This window comes from Aspergillus pseudonomiae, assembly GCF_009193645.1.
Source record: "Aspergillus pseudonomiae strain CBS 119388 unplaced genomic scaffold BDV37scaffold_144, whole genome shotgun sequence".
Lineage (NCBI taxonomy): Eukaryota > Fungi > Ascomycota > Eurotiomycetes > Eurotiales > Aspergillaceae > Aspergillus > Aspergillus pseudonomiae.
In genome coordinates, this window is record NW_022476136.1 from 13,926 (window position 1) to 30,255 (window position 16,330).

At 44.4% G+C, this 16,330-nt stretch overlaps 3 protein-coding genes across 3 annotated transcripts; 2 read left to right on the top strand and 1 right to left on the bottom strand.

Moving 5' to 3' along the window:
* The first annotated feature begins 2,762 nt into the window (after positions 1-2,762).
* Positions 2,763-4,106, top strand: BDV37DRAFT_49560 (uncharacterized protein). Its single transcript, XM_032090767.1, has 5 exons — positions 2,763-2,962; positions 3,046-3,407; positions 3,467-3,626; positions 3,692-3,896; positions 3,952-4,106. The coding sequence occupies exons 1-4, from the start codon at positions 2,864-2,866 to the stop codon at positions 3,851-3,853; spliced, it is 783 nt and encodes a 260-aa protein (XP_031935035.1). The 5' UTR covers positions 2,763-2,863; the 3' UTR covers positions 3,854-3,896; positions 3,952-4,106.
* A 2,511-nt stretch (positions 4,107-6,617) lies between these two features.
* On the top strand, positions 6,618-7,012 carry BDV37DRAFT_289173 (uncharacterized protein; the record flags this gene model as incomplete). The annotated part of the gene is made up of 3 exons (XM_032088402.1): positions 6,618-6,692; positions 6,747-6,802; positions 6,853-7,012. 3 exons carry the CDS (start codon positions 6,618-6,620, stop codon positions 7,010-7,012), a joined length of 291 nt encoding a protein of 96 aa, XP_031935036.1.
* Positions 7,013-7,784: 772 nt separating this feature from the next.
* BDV37DRAFT_265039 (hemolysin-III related-domain-containing protein) lies at positions 7,785-8,818 on the bottom strand (the record flags this gene model as incomplete). Its single annotated transcript, XM_032083734.1, is given in 5 exon segments — positions 7,785-7,844; positions 7,908-7,909; positions 7,920-8,046; positions 8,137-8,362; positions 8,432-8,818. Coding segments are annotated over 2 exon segments (423 nt in total), but the record flags the coding sequence as incomplete, so codon positions are not given.
* Positions 8,819-16,330: the final 7,512 nt, after the last annotated feature.

A 16,330-nucleotide genomic window follows, 5' to 3' on the forward strand; every position in this document is an offset into this window, starting at 1 on the left:
AGGTTGCGTCGCACAAGCAGAAAGTATAAGAACAATGGCCAGACAGTCAATGCTAAATGTTAAATCAACAGATCGGTAATAACCACAATGGAGCAAACGCAAGAAGAGGAAAATTCTAACCGTAATATCTACACTCTTATTGGGCTTGCAGGGGTATTTTTAACGCTCTTGTAAGTTGACCATATGTGTTCTGTTGGCTTCAGTCCTTAATACATTGAGATATGCAGGATAATACTTTGTCTTACACGCTGTGTGCGATCACATCGACGCCCAAGGAATCACGACGAAGAATCAAGAACAAGGCCGCATGCCTGTAAGCAGGAGATTTTAGTCTCCGTCGCTACTAACGAGCTATTACCTTGTATGACATACGGGGCATGGATTGAATCGCGAGTGTGTCAACCCAGACCCACAAAATCAGAGCCAAATTTCAGCGATTGTGATCAAAGGTCTTGTCAGGAGAATGTTTCTCAGGGTGGAAACCAGTTAATAACAACTGGCAACGATGCAAAAGCTCTTCCCTGCATTCCTGCCAATATACTAACACATTCTTCTGATTCATTCAGAGCTCGCGATCCATGTTTCCCTGGCAATGCAAATTGTGGCGAAGACAATACACGCTTGTGCTCGATCTGCATCGAGGAGTTCCATGACGAGGAATACATTCGTGTGCTTTTATGTGGACATATTTTTCACCCTTCTTGTATAGATAGGTGGTTTCACATGGGCAGCATGTGGTGCCCCTTGTGTAAAGCAGATGTCATCAGCCCTCATTGCCAGGCTAATAGGAAGTTTGAAGCTGATTGCCAGCTTCATCGACCTGAGCAATTAGCCGAGCAACCGACGTTCCCACCTACAGCCCATGGCAGGGATCAGTAAGCGTTGCGTGAGAGATTTCAGAGCCCTTGATTATCCATGTATTTCCTAGCACAGTGTGAGAAAAGGAGGTGATTCTCTATCTATCACCTGATACTTTTACGACACTAGTCCCTGGGCATTGTATTTTATACACAGCGGGTCATTTAGTAGGTGAGCATGTCCGGCATTCTTACTTCTAGAATTATAAACCTTGGCCAGGAGTTGGACACTAAAGAAGTAGAATATAAGCATAGGCTAGAACAAATCTTTTCCATCAGAATATGTGATAATCAGCCTTCTTATCCTTCAACACTGGGCCTCCCACCTCCTACTAGTAGCCGCAAGTTATCCCTAAAGCCAAGGTTGCGAAACAAACTCGTTCCTGGACCCCAAAATGGTATCATCAACCTTTTGCTCATGTATTTTACCCACTTCATCAAGGCCGGGCTTCATGGACTTGAGTAGCTAAGCCGTAGTTCTCGGTGTTTGTGTGGGTTCCAATGGCACGGTGGCTTGGAAAGCATTCGAAGTTTAGTGGTAATATCCAAAGATTAACACAAAAAAAAAATAATAACACCAATAGCTGGGATTAACATTATGCTCACTGAAGCTCAAAACATTGGACTTTGTGCTATCACTGACTCGAAAAACTCGCTAAACATTTATTTCCTAGGGGTGATGCTAGCCTTCTGCCCCCTTTGAGCCCTGGGGCTATGGCTTGTGAGATTTTTGACCGCTTTGTAAAAGGTTATATTGCTCTTGTTGGAGACACCCATTCGATTTTGTGATGTAGCTTGATAGGGTAGCAGGAGAAAGGCACATTTTCTGTGTTGTATTTGCGCAATTACCTATATGTTTTGAAATGTGGCCGGCGATATGGGTGGTGGTCCATCCAGACCTATGATTGTGTTGGAATTGAATCTGCATCATAGATTGAACAGTCTTTGGATAGGTAAATATTCATTTATTATGATTATCCTAATCCACATCCGTCACTTTAGTATCCCTCTTAGCAACTCTTTTGCCCGTTTACATGTCTGCACATCCTCTAGGTTTGCGCTTCCATATCTCCCGTTCTCACCTGCAGGTCCTTTGCTATCCAGTTGCGAAAATAAGGACACCGATATGTACTAGCCTTACTGCTCATGCGATTACTGAACAAGTAGTTCTACGTACAATAGAAGCCACATCGTATATATCAGCCTGAATCATCAAGGAACCAGGCACGTAGTTGATATATGAGCCGAACCTATATGACATGCCATACACTGGGCAATAGTAGTTACGGTATGTATATAGTAGTTTGATAGTCATTTCGTCGGGAATAGGAGGGTTTTATTTCAGGACGTCGTCTTATAAACTTAGTAGTCCACTGATTGAATAGATGTAGTACCGTGCTCTGTAAGAAGATTGGCCATCTCTCGTATATCTGATGGCCTAGGAGGCGCTCCACGTCGATCTAGTGATAAAATCCATTGTACAAGCGATTCCTCTTCATTCTCTGTTAGTTTATGATTGTTGGCGCGTGTTTCATTGCGATATTTACTGCCATGAAGTCGGTCGCGTAAAGTTGAACGCGGTACATTATAGACGCGGGCAGCTTTAGCAGTTTGGGTAATTTGTTTACTTTATATAGCGGAAATCGCTAATAGGATCCTGCCCTCTTGTTCAGCAAGATCTTTTAGATTTTGACGCGATCTTGGAGGCATGGTAGATAGTTGAAATGAGTAAGTTTTTCAACCTCGGTCAAAACGCGGTGTGGCGGCTCGTAGGTGGTGGCGGCTCACTAGTGAAATACGTTAACCAAGCTTACCTCAGCAACTACACCTCTCCCAGCCCAGACTAATTGGCGATCCTAGATTCTACAACCAACAAAACCCGCCTACAAGGGTCACGCAACCAGGTTTAACTAAGGTATATACGCAACTTAATATCACAAGACTAGCTAGACTCGGCTTATGCTCTTCCAAGAGAGCTATAAGAGTGGCAGGTTGAATAGGAAATTATGCCGAACGGGATCGATTCGAATTTCCGAATTAGGATTCCAAACCTCTTGAATCCAACTGCAACTGTACGTGAAGAGCCACTTGACGCTCCAGATGAGGTGAGCCACTCTCTTAAATTAGTGTTATTCGAATTATCCAAGGGCTTAGTTGTCCTTCTGGTAATCACTAACAACTGGAATAGGTGCAGAGACATTGGCAGAAAACTGCTGGGATTACCCAAGAAAGTCTTAATAGAAACATCTTTCAATATCATGGCTTGCACAGCGTAGAGCGGCCGCACGGCCACAACGTTGAATCTATCCCTCTGGATAACGCTCGAGCCTTAAGAATTGCTGAGCTGATCAACGACTATCGTACCCTACTGATTTATATAATGAACTACACAGAGTGTCTTCTATCATTAAATGATTACCGACATGAATGCTCTAGGATTCTCATTCAGAGCCGCCAAGCTGCCCAGGGAATGCTTATCGATAGCTACATGCCACCATTTACCCCTAGACACGGTAGGGATGAGGGAGAGATGACAACCCAACTCAAATAGTGAGTGTGACACTCATTCTGACATTACAGCCTCTGCTGAGAAATTACTATGGCCATAGCATTATAATCGACTCGAGTGCTCGTCGGCACCAAGCATACAAAATCTACCTTAGCGCGGCAGCCGCCACTCGCTGGCTAACGAGCCGCACCACTGTCCTCAATTCAAAACCTAAAGATCTTGCCAAGCAACTAGGGCAGATTGATGCTGTATTGGATGCTGTAAGTTCCTTATCTAGGATACTTGGCCAAATTCACGACATCATTACTTACTCTTGAGCTACCAGGACTTAGACAGTATCTCGGACCAGTCAGTGGCTGTTACTCTCGGCAAGGCCGACCTGAAGGCAGGATACTGGCTGGAAGAAGACCCTTCTCTTCCGACGATTCTTAGCTGGACTGGGCTCACATACTTGCATAAGTACATTATTCGTCGACAGCAGACCTGATATCTCTGAATTTCCCGTTTGACGAACGTCTATACAATATAGTGTAAGTAGTTACCATGGCAGAAACATCTTTTGAGCTCTTGCTCATGAATTATTAGGGAGTGGATAAATGAAGGTTTATGTTGTGGAACTTGGGCTGCGGCACTGTCCTTTGATTATGACCTGGTTTGTGCCCAAAAAGCTTGTTTCTATGGAGCCTGGCGAACAATCGGTATATTTTATGCATAATTGATCATGGTTCGGTAACGTATCTTTTTGTTCCTCTTTAAGCCCGTGCCTTCTTGGCGATAACATAATGACTGCTCTGTTATACCATGCATCCGCATGAAAGAGAGACCATGTCTAGGGATATTGACACTGTTGTTCCCGTTTTGACACAACGGATACATGTAGGCAGTGTCATTGTGCAATGTAGCTTCTTCGGCGTACATATCCCACGAGGTCTGTGTTTTGACAAACGTCCTTAGTTTGCGGCCTTCATGCACCGTCGCTGGTTTCGGTCGCGCAGGTCACTTATGTGCCTTTGACCATGTCTCTTGGAAATACAGCATCCTTTTGACGCTGATCTTTTCCTTTTGGAAAGGCTACGCACATGGAAATATATCCACATGAATCTACCAAGGATCTCTCCCCGAAGATCACGTCGATCATCCTCGTAGGGCAGAAAAGAATGGCCTCAACCAAGCTCCGTTGACCCTGGAGTTTATCCGTGATATGATTTTAAGCAATGGACCTACTTACCCCAACATTGCTAATGCAGCTGGCTGCCATCCAAGTACTATCGCTAGACATGTCGCTAACATGACTTTGTTTGGAAATGTGAAGGCACCCCTAAAGTAAGGGCAAAAATCCACGGTGACTGACATCAGTTGTGCTTAAAGACTCTGAGGTCACCTACTCGAGAAGTCCCATCCATACCTTGATGAAACGTGTTTCAGGTGCATGTAACCCTTGGCCCTGCTCTTAAGCGTGGGGTTTGGTCAAAAAAAGCTACGAAATATAATGCGAGAGCGAAACGCAGAGATATCTGCATGTACTTCCATTTTAAGTCAGAATTTTTCTCATACCACCTGGCGTATGTGGATGGATCTGGATATGATAAGAGGGTAGGGTCCAGAAGGACAGGCTGGTCTCCTCTTAGTATTTCTCCGACTTTAGGTGGCTCAATTTCGTTGTGATCAACGGTTTCGAATTATCCCAGTTTAGGCGCAAGATAGGGTTGTTCTGTCCTGTGTTGTCTAAGGCTTCACCGACGCATCCCCAAACGCAATGACCTCCCTTATGCCTACTCTGATATCCTAATTACGATACAAGCAAGGTGTCAAATGCCCTGCGGGTGCCGGTTCGTTGATTTTGGTGAGATGGAGACAGTTTTCAGGATTAGAGACGGAAAATATACCCACTCAAGTTCATGATGATGGACTTGATAAATTCATTGATATTGTACGACTTGCACCATCCAAGCCAAAGCTTCCATCCGGCAAACCCCTTCAACGCTATCTACAAAAAGAAGCTAAAGAAAAGCAAGAAACTCTACTCCAAAGGCTCACTCAAAATGGAAAGCTTTCAATTGCACTGGATTGCTGGACATCCCCTTTTAACCAGGTATTTATGACAATTATTGGCTACTTCCTTGATCAAGACTGGAACTATCGTGAGATCCTGCTAGGGTTTGAGCCTCTTCACGGCACGCATAATGGCAGTAATCTAAGCTCAGTTCTCTTTGGTACTCTTCAGGAACATGGAACTCCCCACCCTTCTCCCCAGGAGGCATCTTACACTAGCAAGGAGGTCACCATTCACTTTATTTGTCTACTAACGGATAAACTGGTCGAACTCGTCACAGTAAGATCTTAACAGGCCTCGAATACAGCTTTTTCTCCGTCTGGCCCTTGGTCAGTGGTGGATTAGATGAGTGCATTCATGATTGCAACATCAAAAATGTCCTGCATTACTCTCGATACAGACACTCCAGATACTTGGCATTTCTCAGCCAGAACCCCCCAAAAAAGAAAAGAAAAGAAAGAAAATAGGCTGCCACCATCATGCCAAGAATTGCTCTTTGCGGTGATTTTTTGGGACGGTATCCCAGAGTTTGTCCCTTGCATCTAGAGTAGCAGACTTACCTGTTGAAGAATACCAAATAGTTAAGCCTAGATATTTGAAGGGGGCCGTTACTACAGCGATATCCGAAGCGACAGAACTATTATCCCTTGAGAATAGTCTGTTTGGAATTATGTTGATCCTGCCGCAGTACTTGCATCAAGGCCATTTATGTGTAGTTCTTTCACGTGACCCTTGGCTGACAACTTGGAGACTCGTAATGCTAATGTTCTAATGTTGTTGCAATATGTTCACAGGGTGTCAACGAGGGGTACGCAGCCTTCAGCCGACACTGACGATCGGCTTCTTTCCCTACCTCAGATAACCCCTATCATCCGTACATGCCCTGTGCTTGTAAGACCGATTCAGGCTCTCGGTCTTCCTTAAGAGGAACACGAAGTATCCAGTGCTGATCTTTCTAGCTGCTTGAAACCCTCTTGAAAGGGCCTAAATGCCATGAGAAAGCCAACGGATTGATTGCCTTGTAGACTTTTACAACATCAAACCTACTTCTAAATCTCGACACTTTCGGTGAGTTGAACCATCGCCCCTCGTTGCATCCATTATTTGATTTCATTGAAGAAATGCAGCTTACTCCTTGTATTAAGTCTTATATATGGGCACTCACACAATTTTTCATATCCTATAGTTCACTGCAACAATGGAATGCTTTCGCCAGGTCTTTCGACTTGTGAAGTCCCCATTCAGGCGCAGTTCTGACCGGATACCAGAGATCGTAAGTCGAAGGTTACTACAGTTAACGAGTGAAATGCTAACCAGACCATCATAGGGAGCGCCGACGCATGTTAAAAATGACCTTCTACCGACTTGCTCTCAGAATGAAGAGTAAGGGTACTAGTTGGTGTAGGAAAGTCTGATTCTGACAGTCACTGCAGTCGGTCGATGCCACATAACCCAGACACGTCTCGGTGCAAGGATGAGAAAGATACGGTCGTCGAAGTCATTCAGCTTAGGCCATTCGCACGGGAGAAGTTTAAGAACAGGGTCCGTAGATTGAGCATCAGAATCGCATGTCCGATTCTTGGGTTCGAATGATCGGTGCTCTCGCTCGACACAATTTGGAGAGCGATCATAACGGGGGGTCTCAATCCGAATTTCACGCATAGTATTCTATTTCCCGAGACGAGTGCATGGGTAGGACCCCCTAGAACCATTGGACTTATTGCGAAGTGTGGCCCAGTGGATCTGCCCGCTTGTCTTTCGCCTTACTCTTTTTTTTTTTTTTTTTTTTTTTGTCGGGAACAAGTCAAATGGCCATGCCCCGAAACGAATCGAACGAAGTGAGAGGAAGGGTTCTACTCCCTACATACCATGCTTCTTTCTTGGCTTGCGCTGCAATTTCCTCTATGCTTCTTGGTTCGTTTCTTGTCTTCATCGTTATTCCTTTGTTTCGCCGCGACCCTATATTAGTGCCTTCCAGTGTTTGAGATAAGTTGATTCCTGGTGTTCTACAAATGGCATCTACCTCCTAATTAGGCACCCGATGAGCCTGTAGCCGATACGATAGCTACCCGCGACCCATTCCCCCTGGGATTCCACAACAATTCTCATTCTAAGACTGTCCATCAACTACCAAGCAGCTTTTTATATACCAGTCATATTCATCTCGAATCCAGGACCCCTTGTTCGCGCGCCAAGTGATAGAGATGGGAAATCTATGACTCGGTAATGGCTTAAAAAGTAATTCGAAATTGGCTCGTGAAGAAATTGAACTGAGCACTGAATACCAGTTGAATAGTAATCAATCATGGATCTAGAACTCGAAAAAACTTCGGACATCAATGTATGATATACTTTCAAAACAAGTTTCGCTCTCCTAGATGCCCGGGCCCTGCGACAGCCTAGGAAACGACGCAGCAGATTGACTGGCCAACAAACTTGCTCAAGTTATGCTGGGATGACCTATCAGCAGCAGTACAGAAAAGTGAGCCATACGATATACCTCCTATCAGCAATGTATGGCATAAGACCATGATTGTAATCGAAGGCATTGATCAATCCATGAAGGTGCATTATTATAGCCAATTCCACCATATGGTGAAATATTTGGCGGGAGGTTATCTAGATATGAAAATGCTAGGGTATATACGCTCCGGTACCTGGTTCTGAGAATGTGCACATTAGACGCTGGATCGTAAGACACAACTTTTTGACTCACAGCATATATGCAAGCCCCTACAATATAGAGAGAACCCTGAAGAACAACCCAGAAAAGATCGATTTGTTTGTTCATTTGCCTAATACCAAACTTCATAATTCCATGAATGACAGGTAAGAGTGCTCATGGCGCAAGGGCGATGATCATCATCGCACGAAAGGATCGCCAGGTGGGGTGTCGAAATTGAGGAATTATTGAAATTGCGGTACAAAGGAGACCGAGGGAAGCTATCTTGGAAATATATGTGAGGTCTCTCGTTCAAGAACGCGGGAAATGGAAGAAAAGTGAGGACAGACCATAGATATATAGAGTTTTTGTAGGATAGGGTGACAGTAAAACCCATAAAATATGCTTGGAATAAAGCTCCCAACTATCAGAAATACAATACCAATATAATCCATTTCTTTTGCAATAGGTGCTATATGCGAGGAATTTCTCTGAACGGTGTGAAAGGTTGCTGATATGACCAGGCACAGAACAGCCCCAAGCACAAAACACCCCAAAGCTATGGTATCTGCTGTTGATACGCTCGCATACCTAGCTTTGGGTGATATATGGAGCATTATGCTAAAGACTGAAAGGAGAATGGCAGGTACAAGATGGGAGTAGATGTGAACGGACTCATTATGGACATAAGCAAGGCTCGCAAATGATTTACGAAAATAATTGGAAGCAGTCCAATAACCTGAAAGGATATATTGGTTTTCACGTTGCCAAGAAGGTATGTAGTTGATCCCAGCGTAATGACATTTTCCGACAGTAATAGTGGGCTCCGTCTGCTCAATCTTTCGGTAAGGGACTTTACATTGATCACACGAAACGTGAAATGAACCAAAAAGCTATATAGGCTCTTATCCATTCTCCGATGATGCATACTTGTTTACCGCCAATTTTGCCATGGATATTTTTATATATTTGTTCACCGCAAGCGAGAACAACATCTGCTAATAACAGTGAGTGGCATCAGCAGCGTTTAGTTACGCAATTCGGTTATCTGATCTATACTCGTCAAGGAAAATAGACCTTGTTAGAAAGAGCTTGAATTAGTTTCAAATAACTCCGAGTCTTCTATATACATTGATAAGTCAAATGAAAATCAGTCCTTTTAACCCAACCCGCAGATCTCGAATTTTTGCGAGGTCTAAATTAGTTACTTGATGGTGGCTAGAGACACAAGTCACTCTTGCCCAATAGTGGATTTAAACTGTTCTGTGGGAGGCCACTCTTCCGGGTATAAATTCGTATTTGGTAATCAAGCTATTGGTTGCTCGTAGAACTGTACTCTATAAATGTTCACTTACTCTAAGGGCTTCCTCATCTTCCCTGTGCGCTTGCTAGTCATGTATGCTCGGACAAAAGTGTATTAGATTACCCGGAGTACCTATTTATGGAGAGGTGGAACAGAATCTAAAGTGCTCGGGCAACTTATTGAATAAATTGTCTCGTAGCCGATCTCGCTCTGGGATGTATTTGCGGTAGATTGAAAACAGGTACGTTGAATCACGCTCCGTGAAATCCTTTCCTGCAATATATTCATCATAAGAGTTTTTCCACCAGTGCTGAATAACTCTTGGTCTTGCCGCGGCACTTCTTGGCTACTTTGTTATATAGTCTCTCACGTTCACATGCGAGATCCTGGTGTTCGTTTGGCTTTCCGTTAATCTTCTTTGTCAAGATCTCAATCTTTGTATACAAACTTCTTATCTCCTCATCATTTTCAAACTCAGCAACAGAGGCAGCGTCAAGCTTCTGGGGTGCATTAGGGTCGCGGTGGTGGGCCATACTTTCTTCTATGTCGAGACATTCATAGTTAGGCTCCATGTTCCAAAAGTGGGCTTGGATATCGGTGCGTTTGAACTTCGATTGGTATTTGAGGTAAGTATCCGGGTTCGCATGATCTAAATGCATGGCTGCGCTGTCCGATGGATTTGGCTTTAATTGGGAGAAATAAATGCAGCAAAATTCATATCCACTAGGGCAAAATCCTATACATCTCTTAGATGCATATTTTTCATGTTGACAAATTTTCATGTTCTCGTAGATGTAGATTCACTGCCACAGCGCTAGCATATCTCTTCTTGCACCACGGGCAAGGATATTTTCCATCTGCTAGATTGCGAAGTCTATTGATATCATATGTCTTTATGTTCGAATCGACTGGGAGAGGTGTTGCATATCCTCCTGAATTACTCACGTGACTTTTATTCGGGTCTTGTGACATAACCAGAGGAGCGTAGAGCTCTTGGGGCCGGTGTTGGTCTCTCCAGGGTGAGCCTATATTACTGTATTGACTAACGAACTTCGAGTGTCTGAGGGCAGGCCGAAGAAAATAGGTGGTACAGTAGGAGCTGGGGCCAATCCGTGGGGAAAGATCTGGGGAGCGAGCTGAAAAGGTGGGGACCTTGGATGCGGATTTTATTGCGATGGTTGAAATCTAGCATGAAGCCTAGACGGTTGAGTATGAAGTTGCCGGTGGGAAGGGGGTGCGGCAAGAAGATGAAGACAAATTATCTGCGCTAGCCTGTGACATGTTAAATCATAATACGAACGCTACTTGAGTAGATGACGACACGTATATGAAATTCAGAACCAGATGCGATAGCACAGATAACTAAATCAGACGCCAAACCCACGGTAGACACGACACTGACATAAGGCTTCTTTAAAGATGCCACGCTCTCACCTCGGTGAAAAGAAACTTTCAGGCGCCTCATATGAGAACTTCATTGGGCTGCGAGATGAGTAATGCCTTGCCGAAAGCCATACAAGGGGCTTTTGAGTGCTATCTTGCTAGCTTCCTAACAGTCGCACAATGAGACTGGTTCTTATGCTAGAAAAAGATACCTAGTCAAGTCACCATGTTAAAGAGTCATACTATATTTTGGTTGTCGAGAAGGACCTGGTTTGCTTCAGTGGAACATATGTGAGTATTCGGTGGAATTCTTCGGTTTGCTTTTAGGATCATCGCTAATACTTACCTAGTTGGCAGATAGTGGCTAATCTCTGATTGGTTCATTTCTTGCTGACCCAACCATTCACCTCTTGTTCCTTTAATCTGTCCGCCAGGATGATCGGGAATAGACACCAGAAAAATGGTAAGGTCCTGCGATGATTGGCCATTCCAAAGACATGGGACTCTCTGATATCAAAAAAAAAAAAAAAAAAAAAAAATATCCACCACTGAAGAGAAGAGATGTGACTGAATTTGCAGAAATCTGGTTGATACTCCAGTCCTACAAGTGTAGATAGCAAAATGTTATGTGAAGGGTGGAAAAAGATATGACTATTTAAAAAATGGTCAATCTTTGTCGTCATTTTTCTTCCATTTTCATTTTCATATCTTTTGTTCCACACTATAAAGTGGAAAGGATATAGCTCTTGATCCGTCTAAATCTCAAGTTTGCATGTGAGGGTTATGCTCATCCATCTATCCTATAGTATCACGTATATATTGTTTAGGTAGACCAGTAATTGGGCACTTGAGTATTGATACCCACGTTCAAGAGGCTGGCCACGCTTCAGAAATTTCCATGCACGGTTTTATCTATATAATCGTTCCCCTCGCTTTGCAGCATATATTATAAAGAAACCGAACGACTATCTCGCTGATAGGACCTAGATTGAAGCTAATCAATGGTTTCTGGCCCTCTTTGTAAAGGGCTTTATGTAGAGGGAATGTTACCATAGTTGAGTAACCTGCGGGCAGTGTCTCCCTCAATCTTCCAACCCCGTTGTGGCCTCACGTACACCTGCCAGCTTTGAACTCTCTCATTGTGAACCGAACGTATTATAGTGTGCTGACAAGCGTCACGATTGGTGCTGTCACTGTACACAGTAATGGCGCCCTCGCCCCTAGCGCATAGTACCATGCCCCGAACCCGAAGTTTCCCAGTACGTGGAAGCCAAGAAGCACTCCATCGTAAGGGGGCGCTCAGCCCAAATTTCAATCATTTCAATTGAAGTATAACTAACAGTAGTCTTGTAAGTATGCTCTTCTCATTTCTTTTTCCATCCTTCATTGTTGCCAATGGGAAGTGTATGTACATATCAGAAATGGCAGGGAGGGCCATAAGATGAATGAAGCAAATCACAATGACATTGTACAGCTTGTCCTTGTGGGCTGCTAACTTTGGTGGTACAAGATTAAATCCATATGCGCTATGAATGACGATGGTGAATACATTGAGTCCTATTCCGAGGCTCATGGCTCATGAGGTCTATTCGCCAGGTTTGTGGGATCAGCATGGCATGAGACGGAGACAAAGATGGGAGTGGTAGAGTTAGCTCTGGTTGGCAATAGGATTCCTTTGTTTATTATACAATTTGCCCACAGGAACCGTGAGAAAGCGACGCTGAGTGTATTGAACACGAGAATCTTGAACGACTCCTCGAATACGAGTTGTATGTTATTAAGTGGATGGATACGAGTCTGCATGGCTGGTTCTGGAATACTCCGGTATGACTTCGGGGCATCATGGGAAAGCCGTTCGTCACCAGGTCGCCCTGTTGCAGTATTTGGAAGCTGGTAAATAAGTTGCTTGGCTTAACGTCTTTCCAACTGACCTATTGAGCCTCAGAACCCGATTCCTCGCTCTCGAAGTCGGTGTCGTAGTGTCATTTGAGACCGGCTTCGCCCGAATGAATAAAGTGATTACTGGAGCACAGGGTCGCGAGGAATGGAGAGCCTGGTTATAGCACATATCTAAAGTCTGCTGCCGACAAGTTGATCTCGTTACTGGTGTCATTCAGGTCTACAGTACGCAGGAATTGCGGCGGTTGCCTGCAAGTGGTCTCTCACAACTGCGCGAATAATTCGCAATAGGTAGCCAGTTCAGTCTGCTGGTTGCCCCTCGAATTCCAGCTGCACCTGGACCGCGGCCTGACGCGCCGGTTCTCCGCGAATCTCTCCGAGTTGCGGGATTATGCCAGCCGCGATGGGTCGGCGATAGATATTTTAATTTACGGTCAGAGCATGTCAATTCGCCTGATACAACAGGCTACACCTGCCTTGTTGTCGAGTAGGAGGTCATGGTACTCTTCCAGAAGGCATAGTAACCGCTTCCTAAAAGTGGCTCGATGCCTGCGACCTTGTCGAAGGATGAGATTGAGGATGAGCTGAATGGGGAATCCATAGTGGACCCCAGCTTTAGTAGATACGATTAACAGTGTTCGTAGTGATAACAATCGCTAGAGATCCAGACCGGCCAACCGAGATATATAGATCGGCTCCTGGTCAATCCTTCGGGTAACCGACCAATACAAGGTCAATCGGCTTCATCGGCTTTTGGTCCACCCGTTACTGGGAAAGTCATTTCTCGATATTCCGAACGGCCGCGCCATTTTAGGCATCGAAAAGACCCAGAGACACCATCTCCCATCTCCAGTGAGTCCACCGGGAATCTCTTCTGGGCCTCCCACCAGCGGTCCACAAGGTGGATTGGTAGAATAGCATTTGCGCTGATATCCTATCTATATGGGATTAACTTTCATGTTCACGGCAGATTCCCTCTCCAGTGGTCAAGTATGGTCAGTCCTACGGAGTAGGGGTATGTGATTCTGGAGGATTCTCTGACTGGTTGGGCGTGCCATGAGAATCTACATGTGGGATTGATCTGTGTCGCAATCCGAGGTGGATTACCTAAGTTAACGTAAACCACTAACGTAATCGGTAAACGAGCGGGTCACGCAAACGAGCGGGTCAACGCGCCGCCATATGAAAATTAAAATAGTCAAAACACCATGAATTTAGACTTCTATATAAAAATGAGTAGTCCTATCGATTCGGGCAGTGCGTAATTTTATGACCCTGTACACCACAGCCAGAAGATTTAGATGGAGCGCGCCTAGGAGCCGATTCAGTAGGCAGAGATCTATCTGCCTGTACGGCTTCATCTGCCTGATTTCGGCGCTCTATAAGGATTCGGGCTTCAGATACTGATATGCCTTCTTCAAAAATGATCTGTTTAGTAGAGCGCTTTCGCTTTTTAAGCTGTCTTTCGTGCGCGGCCTGGTATTGCTCTAATTGATGCTTTAATATCGTCACATCATTTATAGCTCGTTCGGCACCTTTAATCAGTTGATTTAAACTGGTTTTGATAGGCGAATCAGGACTGCGAGATCGATTTTTAAGCAGCTTTTTAAGCGTAGATTCTGACTTCTTTAACTGCTTAACTGTATGAGGCGTTTTAGGCGCTGAGCTGCCTCGGCTGCTGGGTCTACTACCCGGAGGCGTAGGGGTCTTAAGCTGAACTGTCAGCTGAGAAAGAACGCGCTCAGGAGACAGAGGAACTAGGCCAGTAGCTCTAAAAGCACTATAAATATTGCTGCTAGTAAAGGCCTCTGTATGAGCCTTAGGATATGCCTCCAGAAATTTATTCTTATCGATATAATTGAACCCGCAGCGCATCTTAGATTCAACCAGGCCTCCGTACGAGCGTTTTAAAGGCCAGAAAACAGCAATATCAAGCGGTTGAAGCTTATGAGAAGCGTGCGCAGGCATGCAGATTGGTATAATATCATTCTCTACACAGATCTGATCAAATCGAGGCGTTAAATGGCTATCGTGGCCATCTAGAATAAGTAAACGGTATTTTCCCACAGATCGGCCGGTAGTATAAGGTATAAAATGATTCTGTAGCTAACGTAGGCCAATCTCATTGCTTGTCCAGCCATTAGGACTAATCTCAATCCTCTAATCAGAAGGAATGTCTTTATTCTCGTACCAGGACTCCATATACACCTTGCCTTTAAAGATAATACAGGGAGGTAGAGCCCATCCATTAGAACTAATACATTCTATGGCAGTAACCCATTCCCGGTTCCCTGGCTGCAATAAAAACGGTTTTCCTGGCACATCAGACCTAGTAACAACTTTGGCTGCAGCTATCAGGCCCATTGCAAACCCCGTCTCATCAAAATTGTATATATCGCTTGAAGCTATGCCGTACTTCTGAATAGTCTTATTTACCTGCTCAAACCAAGCACCTAGAACCTTAGGATCCTCTACTTTAGCACGCTGATAGTTGTAGCGACGTGCAAAGCAGGCTTTGAGCCCAGGTGTACGCTTGGTAAAGTTGTATACCCATTTCTCCCCTACAGTAGTAGAGGAGGAGGTAGTACCACGCTTTGAAAGCAGGATATTGGCCATTTCTCGTACGTGTGCAGGCCGGGGAGGTACTCCACGCTTATCTAGTGATAGAATCCACTGTTTAAGCGATTCCTCTTCACTAGAAGTCATTTTATGATTATTTGCGCGTGTATCTAATCGAAATGTATTGCCTGATAGGCGCCTTTGAAGTGTTGTAAGGGGTATATCAAAAGCACGAGCTGCCGCACGAATATTGGTAATTTCTTTTTTTTTAATAGCTGATATAGCTAATAAGACCCTGCCTTCCTGTTCCACCTTAGATTTTGATGATTTAGGCATTTTTGGTAGTATGGCTGGTGGTTGAATAGCTTCAAAAAAACCGACGCGTAGAAAAACGCGCGCGTTGACCCGCTCGTTTGCGTGACCCGCTCGTTTACCGATTACGTTACCGAGCGGGCCACCTTTCCCCTTTTTTGACCACAATCAATAATCTACCCAATTCAACCACCAACCATGCCACCAAAAGCGCGTCAAAATCTAAGAAACTCATCTGAGCAGGAGGGAAGGATTCTACTCGCTATTTTGCAATATTGCTGAAGTAGCACGCGTTTATAATATTCCTCGTACAACTCTCCGAAGACGATTGAATGGGCATACTTTTCGAGCTGAAACACGCGCCAATAGTCATAAATCAACTCAGAATGAAGAGGAATCGCTTGTATAATGGATTCTATCACTAGGTCGACGTGGAGCACCTCCCAGACCCTCCCATATACGAGAAATGGCCAATATTCTACTTTCTGAGCGCGGTACTATACCCATTCAATCAGTTGGCGAGAACTGGGTATATAAGTTTGTCAAGCGTCGACCTGAAATAAAAACTTGCTATTCCAGACGACATGGCTATCGGCGAGCTAAATGCGAAGATCCTAAGACTATTAAAGAGTGGTTTAACGGTGTACAAATCACAATAATGCAGTATGGTATTGCATTGGAAGATATCTATAATTTCGATGAAACTGGTTTTGCTATGGCTCTAGTAGCTACTGCTCGAGTAGTTACTAGGACCGATTATTATGGAAAAGCTTTGATTGTACAGCCAGGTAAT